The 17,587-nt window shown below is 41.8% G+C and overlaps 1 protein-coding gene across 1 annotated transcript in view; it reads left to right on the top strand.

Annotated features, from left to right (window-relative positions):
- LOC147733205 (uncharacterized) overlaps positions 1-17,587 on the top strand; it is a 618,178-nt gene that overhangs the window by 250,640 nt on the left and 349,951 nt on the right. The window contains exons 17-18 of the mRNA XM_086957739.1: positions 15,490-15,542; positions 17,197-17,297. Coding sequence (XP_086813865.1) covers positions 15,490-15,542; positions 17,197-17,297 — 154 coding nt within the window. The remainder of the gene's footprint in view (positions 1-15,489; positions 15,543-17,196; positions 17,298-17,587) is intronic.

The following is a 17,587-nucleotide window of genomic DNA, read 5'->3' as shown; positions in this document are numbered from 1 at the left end:
CCCCAGAGAGAGGAAGATTTTCTATTTCTGCTGATCTAACAGTAGAACGGATGTATGACGTTACAACGCATACTTTTACCACGCATACCATTACAACGCGGTATTTACAACGCATACCGTTACAACGCATAGCGCTTAGAGGTGCTGGATAGTGGTAAGTATAATTTTATATTCCAACTCCAGTCCCCGTGGACACTAGGGAAGGTGTTGGATATAAAATTATACTTATTCCCTATTCTAGAGCGCCCCCCAGCGCAATGCGTTGTAATGGTATGCGTGGTAATGCCTGCGTTGTATTGGTAGTGCGTGGTAAAAACTTAGTTGTAAACGTTGTATACCAGTAGAACGGGTAGCACCTGTATCCACAAGGAAGGTAACGTCGACATCATTTACTTTACCATTCACAAATGGACCAGACTGATCTACCTCAAGAGTGGGTCCAAGCACACACTCTTCTTCCTCTCTCAGGCACCGTCATGAGTAATCTTCTGAAGAATCGCTCTCTTCTTTGTCTTTTAACCAAAATTGAGAAGCATTTGACATGTTAACTTTTGACACATTATTTACCGAATTACTTCCACAAAAACCTGTTTCAGGAGAAAATCTCTATGTTTTAGCACTACCAGGGAATGGTGCTTGAGGTACCTGACTCTGCTGAATTTGACTCTGCTGTACCTGGTTCTGCTGGAACTGGCTTTGCTGTATCTGGCTATGCTGATTCGCTATCTGTCGTCGCTGCTGACTTAACTCGTTTAACTGTTGCTGTAGCTGTTGCTGTTGCTGCTGATTTAACTCACACTGCACCTGTGGATTCAACAAATTATTTTTAAAATTTCTGGGCGAGTTTTTACACTCGCGTTTCCAGTGTCCAATTTCACAGCAATTAAAACATGGGAGCTTTTGTTTCAGCTCTTCAACATTTACATTGAATTTTGGCTTATTATTATCAAAATTATTCTTGAACTTTCCCTGATTCTATTGCTGCATAGAAGCTAACTGTTGTTGTTGCTGCTCTGCTACCTTCACTTGTGCCCACATCGCTTTTTCCTTGAGATTCTTTTGCTTTGCATCTATCTCATCACTACAATATTTTGCCTTTCTCAGGATGTCATCAACTGAAAGTGCTTGCCAACAGACAATTCCATTTCTAATCATGTCACCAATTTCAGGTCTCAGGCCACATACAAATCTGTATATGAAGTGGCTCATGTCCTTCTCACTTAATTTTTCATAGCCACTGTACTGTTTAAAGACTAACAGTAACCTTACATAGAATGAATGAACTGATTCTTTTGGTTCCTGGTTTGTTCTGTCAATTTTAACCCAATCCACTTCTTTTGGGGGAATTTTCCCTTTCAACCAATAAATTACTTTATTATAAATGTCCATGACATCTTTTGCTGGAGCACCTGTAACAGGGTCTCGGGGAGGTTCTTCTTTTGGCCAATCCACAGAAATGTTACATTCTGTCCAAAGATCTGATGGGACAACAATGTCAAAAAATCCATCTAGATCAATCCACAGAACTTTTGACACTTTTATAAATCTGTCTACCTGTCGATACCATTCGACTGGCTTTTCTCTCAAGCGTGGAAAATCATTAGTAAACAGGAGAATATCCTGTCTGGACCAAGGGACATGCACATACCCTCCTCCAGCTATTTCCCTCATTGGAAATTCTGAAACTACATCGTTTCTTAATCTTTTATCCTGTTCTTTCTTTGACCATTTTGCTCTCCACTTTCCTAATTCACCTAATTTTCTGAGAAAACTTATTAATTCTTTTATATGTGTCATTCTTCCAGCAGCATTTAGATTATCAATGTCTCTTTCAGAAAAATCCACTCTGTAATGTTTCTGCAAATGTTTTTGTTTACTCAAATCAATTTCTAATTCAGCAGCCATTTCTTCCAGTTGTTCATACCTGTTCTTCGTTTTCCATTAAATACTTTTACAGATAAATAACAATTCATCATCCTGCTACAACTTCAAATTGTCAGAACCAATTGTGCCAATGATTAATTCTTCCAAATCAGCCTTTAATTTAGCAACATCAAGCTTTTTATAATCAGGAGCTTCAGAGGACACTCCATTTTGAGATAATTCTATTCTATTTAAATTTTTCTCTGACAGACCTGAATCTGATTCTGCTACTGATGGTGTTGATGTTTGCGAACTGGATAAACTTCCATTTAATGTTAAATTTGGCATCATAGATTTTTCTCTACGAATCTCTGAAGGTTTCGAATAAAATCTCTCAGCAACTTTTTGAATTTCTGCATTTAATGGAACAGTCAAAGCTGAATGTCTATTGTCTCCTGGATCAAAAACCGGTACAACAGGACCAATAGTTACTGGTACTGTCACTGCTTCCATGCCTTTTGTCAATTGTTGAATTAAATCTTCCTTCGCTTTATTTTAACTAGAAATTTCTGGAATGTCAGCAGGTATTCTCTTTTCCTGTTGCTGAAATCTATTTTCTCTAGGTGTGCTACAATTATTTACTGACCCTACCCTTTCAGGCAATTTAAAAAATCTGGGAGAACCTTCTTCAGCTTCTCTAGGAGGTGCACTTGGAGAAGTTTCTGTAGAAACTCTCGGAGTAGGTTGAGAACCTGCTTGATAAGGTGGCGGTTTGCGTTTAGTAGCATAAATGTCTTCTAAAACAGCATCATCCAATTCCTCATCAATTCTCCTTCCAGCTGTCTTTTCTTCTAAATCTTCAGTAATCATTATTCTCACTGGATACAGACCATCGTACATATCTGCCTTTCTCCAGCGTCTCACTTTGTCTTCATGTGTTTCTCTGTTTAAAATATATTTTGAATTTCTAGGTGCTAGGCATTTGCTTTCACGTTCAAGTTCCATCATCTCAACCTCCCATTCAACCAATGCCTCAGATTGTGTAGGTCTTGGCTTCGGCACAAGATCCATCATTTTTCCTCTCGTTTCTCAAAACTTTCAAATTAAATGACCCATCCTCAGGCCAGGCTAATACGCCATCATTTCTTGTATAATGCATCCAATTATCAAACCAAATTACAGTATGATAGCCATATTCGCCTTCCATATAGGCTGCAGGTGTTTTGTACTTATGAAGTAATTTACCACCACGAGTTTCAATCTTCTTGTCAGGTTTAAAATAATTTTTAACTTTCTGAAACCATGAAGGCTTCTTTTTCTCACTATCGTTCCAATAACTCATGATTTAAGTAAAAATGGTTGTTCCGTAAGCTTCGAAAATGTTTTCTGGTGTTCCGCTATTCTAACCAATCCGTGTGCGAAAGACACCAACAAGCCAATCAGGTTAAGCCACGTCACCACCTTGCTCTTCCAATAGAAATACAATATTCAGAACTGACCAATCTGGTACCAGCTCATCACAGTCACATGAGTCAATCAGTGCGCTTTCTGTGACGTATTTTATCCAATCACAACGCGAACCGAAATGACGTATACTGCCGCTGCAGCTTCTCTGTGTGTTACTCCGTAAACTCACCCCTCCTTCACAAAAGATTTTTACGGCGCCTTTTTAAAAAAACTTTCCAATGAATTTTAATTTAGTAACTACGAATAAACAAACCACTTGTCTGTTTCGCTAACAAAGTGATAGCTTTACAGTCATACAGAACTCACTCTACGCATAAAATAGACGACGCTATTTCTATACGATCATTTATTCACACATACATACGAAAACCCTGATCATTCACACACAAAAATTTGGCAGGACTTGAACCAACCACAGAAAACGTCAAACGTTGATAAGAATAGACGACGCTATCTCACCCTTCTCTCAAGCTTGGATAAATCCTATTACTCTTTTCACAGAAAGTTTTAAAACGGGCAACAAGTCCCTATGCTTAATGCTACGATTTCATAGGCAATCCTCACTATAACATTTAACCAAACAATCTAAAGTCCCTAAACTTGTGTTGTACGTCCACAATACATGATATATTCTATACCACAATTTGAAACAGAACAAATGCACTGTGTAACTCTTCTAGTCACACCTCCCTTTGCCGGCAAATAACCAGGAATTTTTTCACACTGCTGGAAAAAATCCTTACGACTACATATAACAATCTGACAAAATCAGAAACTTAACATTTGTTAAACATTGATCCTATGACTATACCAACATATATGTAACATGCATGTCAAAAAAACATATAACCAAACGAATGCTACCAAAAACTGATCCAGCGCTCCTACTAAAATTCTGCATAAATGATGTCACCATCTACCACCAGACTTACCAATCAATACCAGGCCCATAGAAATAACAGAGCAGCTGAATCATGAGGCGAATGAATCTGATATGTTGTTTTTAAACTTTCTACATTAAACAAGACCAGCTTGTAATTTTAAAAGTTTATTATATAATTTTCAAATCGCATAAACTTTATTAGCTCTTTATTAATATCAAACATTTAATTTTATTAATTCAGTTTATTCATTAATCATTGGCTCAAAAATCCGACAGTTCAACATTGCATTAAATGATGAATTTAAGAAAACATTAGCCCTATTCCCAAGTTAGCTCTAACCTGGAAAGGAAATAAAATCAATAAACAGTTGAATGCTTACAATCCAATGGGAAATCGGACAGCACTTCGCCCTCAGGAAACAGTCAGCCCCGTTCCCCTCAAGAGGCTCAATTTTATTACCATTTTTGCTCGCTAATCTAACTAAATGTAATTTTTCCATAAACTTCAGCACCCCGATTGGTTGCTGACTGTCAGACCACCAAAACCACCGCTTCCAGGGAAAGAACGTCACCATACTATTGTTCATTGACATAGAGTGACATCAACTTCCGAGCGTCTTGCAACAAATTTAAAAGTTGCGTCTCAGGCTTCCTCCAAAGCTCGGCAAAATCATCCCTGTTACTTCCTCGGCCTTGTAAAAAGAACATTCAGAGCAGTTTGTGAATAAGTCTCTATTGTCAGAGCCACAGTCTTTTCAAAGGTGAAGCAAAAGGAAAGCTCTCCATGGAAAGTTTCCAAGATGACTGCACTTGGCTCCAACTCTGCTCACGTACAAGCCGACCAAGATTTCTTCAGAACCAGAACTAGGCCTCAAACCACTCTCGGGCTAGTATTTAAACAAACACAAAAGAGTGATTAATTCAGGAAAACAAACCCTTCTGTTACCCACCCGACCATTGCTAATAATTAAGCCATTAATAAATGACATCTAGCAAAGCAAACGAATAAAGCAGCACATAAAATATCTGCCATTCTTTATATAGTCCAGCTTTACGTTTCTGAAAGAGTAAAAAGATGATTAAATGATACACAGACAGACAATCACAACATAAGACAAACATGCAAGCACATATAATAAAGCACATGCCATAAAAGATCAGCCGCATATTAATAGTGACAAAGGCAAAAGGTCAAACATGACAAACAAAACAATATTAATCACGTGTTACAAAACAGACTCGCAAATGCATCAAGAGCACATGTTATTAGTTCCCGCGTGTTCGTGTGTGATACAATCTTAGTCTAAGTTGATCAATAAAACAAATCATGCAACAGCTCATTAATAGATTAGTTCATGTTACAGGGAAATGAATCCACGAGTCAGAATAAAATAATTTCTGAAGCTCGCTTCATCAAGTTCTATCTTTATTACAAAAGCTGGAAGCGCCTGGAAGACATGCAATAGGTTTATTTTAATGATGTAAATTTGTTCAAGCAAAAACATATATCTAACGTATGCCATTTGGCTAGATCGACCCCTATTTGAGATCTCAGGGATGCCCAACTGACCATGGTCCATTAAGTGCACCAACCTTATGACGTGTAGTACTAGATATTGTATTGATTTGCCAGCACGTTTTATTGGCATTGCCCTCTTAGATCCAGTTCCCTCTTGTATGAGAGTGTAATGTTCAAGATCGCAGATTTAGCCTTATTTATTTTGAAGCATGAGAAGCTTTTGGAGTCCTACAGTATGTTTATAATGCCAGGAAAGAGTAGGGGTTAGCATACCTGGCGTAATTACCGCAAAATTGTTTTTAATCATGCGTAATTACATGAGAATCGTAATCCAGCATTCAGTGCTATTTCCTTAGTGCAAAATGCATCCTTGCTTCCAAATGGGCCCAAGTATGCATTTTGGTCTAAGAAAAAGGTGCTAAATGCTACATGGCACTAAAAACAAAAGTAGCCAGCAGCCATTTGCCCTCTCTTAGTTTGTTGTTCCTGTGCTCCTGTGATAAGATTTTTGCCCCAAATTTATTTTAATTACTTAACCTAGTGTAATCGAGTAATGCATAATTGCTAAAGTTACTCCAATTACTCTTTTGTAATTACAATTTTGCATAGGCCTTATAAAGATGATCTGTGCTCTACGATGGTGAGGTGCACATCATCAGCATACAGACATCAGGGTCTGGAGCTTTTTGTCGGGCTCACTAATTTCATTTATTTATTTATGCAATTTATATAGCGCAAACAAATGCCCAAGGGCGTCTCGGCGCTGTGGATAGAACAGGATATGAGCAGAGGAGGGAGACTTATTGGTTAAAAAGCCAGGTTTTAACTTTTTTTCTGAAGATGGTCAGTGTAGGGGATGATCTGATGTCAGGGTCAAGTGAGTTCCAGAGTTTGGCAGTTGATACCGTGAAACTGCGATCACCCCAGGTGACAGTTCTAGTTCTAGGAACCGTCATGGTCTGAGTATTCATTGATCGAAGTGATCGTTTGGGAAGGTGAAATGAAAGGGGTTTTAGGAGAAAATGTGGACCTTGTTTTTGTGTGGCTTTGAAGGCAATGCAGAGGGCTTTGAACTTTATTCTGTTCTTGACAGTTAACCAGTGAAAGCCTTTGATGATATGGGCAATGGGTTGAAACTTGGGAGTACCAGATAACATCCTGGCAGCTGCATTTTGTACGGACTATAGCTTTTTGATGACTTTAAGTTAGGCATTAAGCAGAAGTCCGTTACAATAGTCCAATGAGGACATTACAAAAGCGGTAACCAGGGTCTTGCCAGATTTGGGGGAAGATACAGAAGAATCTTTTTTATGGCTTTTAATTTGAAAAAAGAGGATAACACGATGGAATTTACATGTGCGGAGAAGGTGAGTTTGTCATCGATGAGGACACCTACGTTTGTAACCTTGGTGACTGGGAGGGGGGAGGGCCTAGGTCCATGGGCCACCAAGCATTAGGCCAGGCAGGGACAAGCCTGCTAAAAGTAATGACCTCCGTTTTGTTGGAGTTAAGTTTGGGACAATTTGTTGTCATCCAGTTACTGATGGCAGACATTCCCTGTTGAAAATCGGCAGCGATTTTATCTCCATTGTCTTTGATGGTGAGTACTAATTGGGTGTCGTCTGCATAGGATGTTAGGCTCATCCCACAGTCCATAATGACTTTTGCCAAGCCTGTAACATAGATATTAAAAGAGAGTTGGACTGAGGGATGAGCCTTGAGGGACACCACAGGGTAACATCATTTGTGCAGATTGAAATGTTCCTAGCTGAACCGTCTGGGTACGGTGAGCCAGGAAGGATGACAGGAGATCTTTAGCTTTGGCCTGGATGCCCATGGCGTTTACACGATCGATCAAAATTTTATGATCGACCGTGTCAAAGGCCGCGGTGAGGTCAAGAAGGATGAGCACCGCCGCTCCTCCCTGATCAAGGGCTGCTCTTATCTCATCTGTGGCCTTGATAAGGGAGGTCTCGGTACTGTGGTGCTTCCAAAAGCCAAATTGCGTGTGGTCAAGAAGGGAGTGTTCTTCAATGAATTTGGAAATTTGGTGGTTCATCAGTTTTTTGACAATTTTAGCAGGGAAAGGCAGACTTGCTATGGGACAATAGTTATTAGAATCGTCTGCATCAAGGTGTGCTTTTTTTAACAGCGGTTTGAGAAGGGTATCTTTCCAAATTTCTGGGTAAATGCCAGAATTGAACATACCATTGAAAATGTTAGTGAGTTGAGGTGCTATAATATCGGAAATCGGAAGAAGTACAGCTGAGGGACAAGGGTCCCTGGATGATCCTGATTTAATAGTGTTCATAGTTTTGGCAACCTGACTAGGATTAACGTTGTCAAATTGCAAAAAAGTAGGGTGATTTTTGATGATCACAGGGGGGGGGGTACTATGATAGCATTGCCATTGAATTGGTTATAGATAATATTTACTTTATCAAAGAAAAATGTAGCTAAGTTATCACAAAATAATTGAGATGGTTTGGGAGTGGATTGTGGGGGTAGGTGAGATAGTTTGGCTTCAACCTGGTAAAGTTGTTTATTGGAGTTTTTGGCATGATCAATTTGGGAGGAATAGTAGTTACTTTTTGTTTGCAGGTTTAGAAGTTTGTATTTGGTAAGCCCTTTTTTTATAGATTTCCTTCCCTTCTCCAGAGTAGGTCTTTCTCCAATGTCTTTCTATATTTCTGCAGATTTGTTTCTGTTGTCTAAGGGCCTCATTAAACCAGGGTGCCAAAGGTGTACTGCGATTTCTAGAAGTAGATTTGGTAGGTATTAATTTGTCAAAGGCGGTAGTAAGCCATTCTGAGTATTCTTTGGCTGCTATATCAGGGCAGCTCAGTTATAGAGGCGGGCAGAAGGTTTCTAAGTTGCTGGCAGTCCAGATTTTTCCATGGTCTAAAAGTGTGTGTGGAACGAATATTATAATCAGGATGCGGGGAAGAGTCAGATAAAATTGTGAACATGACCGCATGATGGTCTGTCCATCCTAAGGGGAGGATCTTGGAGATGTTTACATTTTTTTCATTGGTGAACAGGCCATCTAGGGTGTGACCTGCATCATGAGTACTGCCTTTTACCAATTGCATAAGACCTAGGGTTGCTAGGTCGGTTAAGAGGTTTTTGTATCATTGTTTAAAGAATTTTCAAGGGGAAAGTTAAAATCGCCTAAAATGGTGGTAGTGTTGTCTGTAACTAGGGACTCCATTGTTTCTAAGAAAGTGGCAAGAAATTGGGTTTTGCTGCCTGGGGATCGGTATAAAAGGATGCCTTTGAAACGTTGGGATGGGCCTATGGTGATAGAGAATTGCAGTGCTTCACAAGAGAGAAGTAGAACTGAACTGATGATGGTTTTGAGAGAGTTTCGGTAAATTATAGCAATTCCTCCACCAGTTCTAAGCTTTCTGTCCTGACTAAAATTGTTATAGCCTTCTGGAGTGGCAATAAGGAGGTCAGGTTCTGAAGAAGGGTTGGTCCATGTTTCGGTTATAAAAAGTAAGTCAAGATTATAAGCGCTAATAAACTCAGCGATTTCATCTTTGTGCTTACTTATGGACCAGGCGTTAATGAGTGCAGCATGTATTTGTTTTGTGTTAGGTGAAGGAGAGGTGGGGAACATGCATGTGTACGTTGTGGGGCGCTGAATTTATAATAACAGCTTGGGCAGCTGTTATGGAAGTAGTTAGGGTTGTTAAAGTTAAAATCAAAGTCAGAGCAATTAGTCAGTGGGCGTAGATTTAGTAGGGCTAGGCGATGGAGGTGGTGTTGGAGGACTAAGAGTTGTGGCCCTGGGCCTCATTGCAGTGAGGACCTCTTGTAGCACCCTACCGCGAAGTTCAATTTACCGATAGTCTGCTTCCCTGTGACTCGAATGCAGCACCTAAGTAAGAAGAGGTACATCAGCTCTGAAGGGTGAATTCTGTCCCATAACCAAGGGAGAGAACCCCAGGACCTACCAGAGCCATTCTGTGCCAATACCTGGGGTACTGGAGCCCCTACAAGACTGAGAAGAAAAGGTCCTATTCGAACTTCAACGACACAGAATGGAGACCCCTGAGACCCATGCCATGAGTCGCCCAGCTGTCCCAGAATCACCTCTGCAACATGTCTGCCCCTGACCAGGAGGACCATCTCGACGCACAATAGTTGGTTGCCCTATCTCCTCTGATTCCTGCCGCCTCTGGGTACTGATGAACCAGCTATGCTCCCGTTGTCCTGAGGCACTTGAGACCTGCTCCCTTGAGTGGGAAACCCCCCCCCCCCCCGGACTTACCTTTAAGTTCAGCTGCGCAGTGTGTTTTCATGTGGCCCTCTTCTTCGTAGCGTGCATGCTACCAACAACCTCAGCACGTTGGAATCTGGGACACTTCTGAAATTCTGCTGTTGGAAAATTGGATCCTGCCTTGCTACTTACCTGACTTCTGAAACTGAACATCGAGAACCCTCTGAATGATTTTTTAATGCATTTTTCAATTTTCTCACATTGACTTATATTGGCACAAGCTGAGTATATTTGTATATGTATTACTCACAGCAGGCTAACCCCCGGCAAACCATGAGTACTGATGTTGATATATTGTGGAACATGCATTCAGTTCTAAGTTTCTCAATGTTACGACGTATGGGTGAGTTCATTGCCCTGGTGGATTGACCATGTCCGGCAGAGACATGCTATGTGGTATGCTGCGCTTGCTGTTATTACCACTTGTTCCTTCACAATCCACTAACTGGCGAATATGTGTAATCAAGGGCTTGGCAAACATTTGGTCTGAGTGACATGGAATGTGCAAGTCCACAGTAAACCACGGTTAACGCTGTTGACCCCAATTCGGCATGGGTTCTATAAAACTAGTGGTTTTCAAGCCCAAATCTGTAGGGTCTCATCACAAGTGTTATGATTACAAACCATGCATGTGAAGGTTTAAAAAGGTAAGTGGTTTCATATTAGTTTTGAGATAAGAATAAATAAACACATTAACCACCTTCAGTCTCAACCCATACTTCTAATATTGATTCCGTAAGGCCTAAGTCATGAATCATGATGGCATAGGCTTTGAGTGACGTAGGTAACATTCCACTCTACAGAACAGGTAGATCATAACTGCAACCCATATAGATCCATGCTCAGGGAGTAAATATTCTGCTTGATGGACTGTTTTCATCTATTGTCTACCTACACCACTTAGGCATTGCCATTGTAATGAAAATGAAGTCCCATTTAACCTGCTGGGCTCTATTGTAGCTGATTAAGTCCTCTAAGCTATAGTCTGGGGACAGTTGGGCACTTCATCGATTACCATTATGAATTCCTATATCCCGAACGTAGATGATGCCCACCTTCTTTGACCGCCTCTGATGGCAAATTCTTTCCATTGACTCCCACTCTTTGATTTGGGGGGCAATTTTAATTGTGTTACGGGATGGGCCAGATAGATCCAATGTGCAATCCAGCTATAAGAGAGTGGCCACTGATCACTTCAATGCAACACTCACAGAACACTGCATGCTGGATATATGGATGTCTTGATTTCCCTTCCCTAGAGAGAGCACATTTTATTTATGGGTGCCTGGTGGCTCCATCTCAACTGACCGACTCCTGGGTCTTGTAGATCAGTAGAATTATGTGTCACCTGCAGCAGGAGACTGAAATGCTTTGTAGAATGATGTGAATGCAGCTGCTCTTCCACCTCCGGTGACCAGCTCCTGGGACTTGCAGACTTGCAGAATTGACATCCCAGTCAGCAAGAAACTATGAAGCTCTTTGTAGTCCCTCCTTCATCTCATCGAATCAGCTGACGGGACTTGCAGTCTCGATGAATTCAACTGGTTCATGTATCAGGTGCTGAATGAGGGTGCAGACTGCTCTCTCCCCAGTGCCAAGCCAATTATACACATTTGGTGTACAAGAGGATGACCGCGTACAAGATGTGGTGTGTACATGCGGGATTGCTCCAAGTGGCTTGGTCTTGTACCAGTGTGCATAAGTATGGAGGGAGGTCCACACTGCAATGTCTCCTATGGTGGATGAAGAGGTGCTGCCGGATCCCTTGAAGCCTTTCCAGATTTGTGTGGGAAAAATTGTCCCCCTAGCCCTCTGATTTGTAAAACAATTGGTAGCTTGCAGGTAGGGTAGAGGGAGATCTCCAAAATTCAAACACTGGATTTCCATCCTTGTATATTTTAATGAGATATCTCACACAAAGGAAAGGGGGAGAAGGTATACTACTCTACTACCCCAACCCTCCAATAGTAAACTTAACACACTAAGAGGGAAAGGACCTAGACAGAGCATGCAGGGGCACACATAGTGTTTGTAAAACTGCCCTCACTCACACACAAAATTGTGTGTGACATGCTTCATCATCGGGTCTGCTTACAATACACCCAGGCATAGCCACACACAGGTTGGAGCATAGGGTAGGGGGTAATATAAAACAACACAGACAACCAAAAACATTTATATGTATGGGTGAGTATAAAGTGCTACCAACCCTGACTGGGAATCGTGATAAGAAAAAGTGCAGTGGAAGTGATGTTAAAATCTCCTCATGGGTACTCCATACATTATTTTATTCCAGAGCCCCAAGGACAGGATTAAAAGTTGAAAGGGATGGGTGTATTTGTGAGAAAGTTAGAGACTCACATCAACGCTCCAGAGACTGCTAAAGTCAACATGTTTTGGCCGAATTACCCCGTGCCCATAATCGAGGGTCTCACCGGTCTTCTACAGACATGCTTCATCATCGGGTCTGCTTGCAATACACCCTGGCGTAGCCACGCACAGGGTGGAGCATGGGGTAGGGAGTAACAAAACAACACAGACAAACAAAAACATTTATATGTATGGGTGAGTATAAAGTGCTACCAACCCTGACTGGGAATCGTGATAAGAAAAAGTGCAGTGGAAGTGATACATTATTTTATTCCAGAGCCCCAAGGACAGGATTAAAAGTTGAAAGGGATGGGTGTATTTGTGAGAAAGTTAGAGACTCACATCAACCCTCCCGCGACTGCTAAGGTCAACATGTTTCGACCGAATTACCCTGTGCCCACAATCGAGGGTCACGCCGGTCATCCTCAGGACTCCTTATCCGGCCCAGTCCAAAGCCTGTTACCTTATTTAGGTTAGTATCCAGAGTAAGTAAGTGCAGTAGTCCTGCTTTGTGGAGGTACTTCCCTTTAACATTGGACACATATACTGCAAAGATAAAAGACATACATCAGGGATTATCACAGAGATCCTTGTTATGAGATAATGAGTCTCCATTAAACTCACTTTGAACACTCTTTAAACTTTGTAGTATACTACCCCCGATCACAGCCATAATAGGCCTCACACCCTAGTTACATAACCCTGAATTATTCATTCAGTATCAGAGTATAGGTAACAGATACTAAAAGCATAAAACACAGCCTCCTCATATTTACGATGAACAACTTTTCCACAAGACAAGGCAACTCTGAGGTATCGTTCTTGACCTTGTGACGCATAAAAACTAACCCCCGAACTGCCACACTCACCGAGTTTATCGTTATTCCGGGCTTGAAATGGCAGCAGGGTGGATGAACCCCAGAGGACACAACCTAGAAGGTCAGGGAAAAACATGGAAAGGACACCTTGATCCATCCTCTTTATATAACGTAATATGCCCTTCCCAAAAGCACCAGACTTTGTCCCATTATTATTCATCTCTCGCCGGTTCCAGGACAGCGAAAATTCATCAATCCAAAATCAACTCCCTTCTCCCAAGTTCAATGTTCCAGATACCCCACTTACTGTCCCGTGGGTGGTTCAAGCTTAATTGGCCGGAAGCAGACCTGCCGTGTAGTGCATCCGTGGCCGGCCGAAGCTCCCATACAAATACTTCACTTCCTAGAAGTGGAGCCAATCACGAGGCAGCGTGCTAACCACGTGACCACACCCAATGTATGATGTCACTAAGAAGCACGTCCTGATCTCAGGATCGGGAAGGCAAGGAGAAACAAAGTCAATTACACCATTATATCAACTGAACATCAACAGAAACTCAGGTATTTTAGGTTGCCACACACATTCATACAAAGATGAATGCGTAGCAATACCTCAACCCATACAACAGTGGATTCATGGATCACTACGGACAAAAATAGCAGAGACCTTCTCCCCACGTGACTCACCACATCATGTGATGTCACAGAGGCTCCACCCAGGTTGCCCGGATTAAAACAAAAGCAATGCACTTCATTCCAAAATGCAAGGGCATAAATAGGTGCCTTGGGAAGACCAAGACCAAGAGATCACCCAACGTGTCACGAGGAGCATGGCATCGAACATGACACCAGGGCCCAGCCATATACCTCCCTAGTGGTTAATTTGTCCTCAGTGACACTTTCAGAAGCCCAAAATAAACTACTTAACAAGGGATTGGCTTCGTTCCTACTAACCATCTGAACCATTTTCAGTTGTGGCAAGATCTAGTGACTTTCTTCAGAAATCTCAGACTTCAAATCTTTCTCCAGGATAAGGAATATAATGATCACTACAAGGGTGATACTGCCTTACGCTCTAAGTCCACCTTCACTCTTCAACTTTCAGTGCTACCTTTGGAGGTGGGAACTTTCGAACAAGCAGTGGTTTATGATCTGGAGACCTTTCAAGAGAATAGAACTTGCGCATTCTCAAACCTATTTGATGTAGAGAAAAAGCCATAAAGGACCTAGAGGAGTACTCTACTATAATTGTGAAACCTGCTGATAAGGGCTGTGCGATAGTAATTCTGGACAGGATTACTTATGATCATGAATGCATCCGCCTCTTATCAGATGAGACATCCAGTACTCTACCGTCAGTGAGGGGACATACTCGATGTGGCTCATGTAGCGTCTGCCACCTCACTACAAACACTTACAGCCTGATTCATCAAGCCGAAATCGGCTCGCAAAGGGCCAGATTCTGAGAATCTGGCCCTTTGCGAGCGCTATTTTTGCATTTGGGATTCATCATCCCAAATGCAAAAATCGGTAATAGCGATTTCGCAATTTAGCGAGGAATAACATTTAAGGAATCTCTATTTGAGATTCCTTAAATGCAATTCATCATCCATTTAAAAATTGCGAATTCGCAATTTCGGCCCGCTATTTACCGCGAGGTCAAACCTCGTGGTAAATAGTGAAAACTTAGAAAAATGCTTTTAAAAGCATTTTTCTAAGTTGCATGTTGCACACACACATGTCCTTTGGACATGTGTGTGCGCAACACCTGTTTCAATTTGTATTTAAGGGGTGCTACAGGGTGTCCTTTGGACACCCCTGGCACCCTTAAAATCGCTATCTTATTTGCGATTAGCTAATTGCTAATCGTAAATAAGGAATACTCTCCATTCATTTCTATGGGCCTTTTGGCCCATAGGAATGAATGGAGAGTTCAAGGTTCAAGGTAATTCAAATGCATTTGAGTCCATGAGATGAAGTTACAGATAAGTAACTTCTAATAGGCGTGCATAGAATGGATTGCAGCGACATCATTTTGGCGTAGATTCACTTTTCTTTCACAAGACTACCTTCAGTGCAGTAGTAGGAGAATAGTAGAAAATATGTGAAGCTTGATTAATAACAGATCTGAAAAAAGTAAAGGACAAGTTATTGATGTAATCAGTTATGGTAATCCTGAGCAGAACCACAAATTTGCACTGCTGCCTCGGGACAAATGTTTAAGTTTGGGAAGAGATATTGTGCGGGAGATATGTATTTATGTTCTGCCTTCTTTCCCTTTCAGCACCTGCACACAGGGAAAACTGAGCTGTATCGGGGAGCACAGTAGAGAACCAGGTAATAGCAGATCTCTGTCTAATATCAATAAAGCCCCAGACTCTGGACACAGCAACAATTACAGTGTGTCGCAATTAGACTGACTCAGTGTGTATGACTGATCTTGTATATGAAGTTTTAATCCTTTTATTATGTTTTGTATCTTAAGCTACAGACAGCCTTCATATAACAGATCTCGTATCCGATTTCACTCACTCCCCTCTTGACTTGACTCATCGAGGTGGTCTCACTCACTCCTTGTATAATAAATCTCACACATGGCGTTTCACTCCTTCACCATATTCACCATATGTCGTGAGTTTAAATTCACACTGTGACAGATGGAGTCTCACCCACTCACCGTCTTTATAGTATCCTACCTGAAGTCTTGCTACTAACCCTATCCCTGCTGTCCTAAGTGCATTATCTCTCATTCTCCATGTTGTATGGCGTCTCACTCTCTATACAAATGGTCTCATACACAGAGCTCACTACTTCCCTGCACCTCTGGCTTAATACTGCATCTCACCAAAGTGGTTGGAGGCTGCTTCGGCCTGCTTCGGGCAGCCCGGAAGGTACTTCCTCTCCTTCCGTTTCAATCTAGAAAGCTGTTAATCCAGGGTTTGATTTTGTCCAAACTGGATTATGGTAACTCCCTTTTCCTCGCAGCCCCTCTTGCTACCATCAAGACTCTTCAGCGAGCTCAGAATGCCGCAGCCAGGCTGCTGATGGGGGCGCCGAGAAGGGCCTCAGCCAAACCATTGCTGAAAGCCCTGCACTGGCTCCCCATCCAAGAGCGGGTCTCTTTCAAGTCTCTCTGTATTGCACATAAGACCCTGCAAGGCAAAGGCCCTCCAGCCTTGAGAGGATTGATCCGACCTTACAAGTCGACCAGGGCCCTTCGCTCGGATGGAGAAAATCTGGCCATTGTCCCACGAGTGAGGAAAGCATGAACAGGAGGCCGACGGTTCTCACTGAATGTGTCAAACAAATGGAATGCTCTCCCTAGAGAACTCCGAATGGAACCGGATCACCTGAAATTCAGAAGAGCACTTAAAACCTTTTTGTTCCCTACCACCCTCTAATCTTGCTTTCGCTTGAGTTCACCAGGTTCAGATTAGGATTAGCGCTGGGACGCTCTAGGGCAGCCATGCGCTCTACAAGTCCAAATCAAATCAAATCAAATCAAATCAAATCACTCACTCTTTGAATAAATTGCATTGTACATGTCTCTTTCACATCTAGCATCAATGATAGATGGGATCTTGCTCACTGTATGTATTACTTGTGCATGATGTATTAGTTGCGTTCCAACTGAACAAAGTATCGCCATTGACCCGCTTCATTTTTCCATCCATTTCCCTTCTGTATGCTGTTCACTCACTCCCTGAATCTTTTCTATCTCATTCACTCCCTTTATTATTTATCCTACACTTGGAGACCCAATCATCTCCTGTGTTTGATCGCCCTACATACATTCTCAAACTCTGTATTTCTTGCCTTGCACATCTTCACTACCTGTAGCTCTGATCTCATGTATGGAGTCCCACGTACCCTCCCAATAGAGGGCCTTTTAAACCGAATCACCCATCACCTCCACTGGAAACACACTGCTAAAGCACTTGGAGATGAGAGCTGCATGACACATTCACTTGTCTTCCCTTCTCTCTTCTAGAGTGTTTGGCTCCAATGATTTATTTTGACTGTGCCAATTCCAGTGTGGGTTCCAGAGGATCCGAGTGCCAAAAGAGTTGTCACACACTTGACATGGAGTGCGTAAGTGTCCGATTGGGGCTCAGATGCGTCAATGTTGAGTTCTCCTTGCTTTGACAAGACTTCCGATATCCCAATTATTAGGATTTCATTTTGCTTCAACTTATCAACATTTCTTATTATAAGGTTAATTGATTTAGGACTAGATTAATAGGCAATTGATATAAAGAGAAACACACTTAATTGTCATGATTGGTGCCTGTAGCCATGAACTTTGTCTGTGGGACCTAGCTGTGAAAACTGTTCTTGTATCTGTGACTGTGACTCTCACTCCCTCCTGTATTTGTGACTTC

Source organism: Lissotriton vulgaris, chromosome 2_1 (assembly GCF_964263255.1).
Source record: "Lissotriton vulgaris chromosome 2_1, aLisVul1.2, whole genome shotgun sequence".
Taxonomy (NCBI): Eukaryota; Metazoa; Chordata; class Amphibia; order Caudata; family Salamandridae; genus Lissotriton; species Lissotriton vulgaris.
This window is presented reverse-complemented; position numbering and strand designations above follow the sequence as displayed.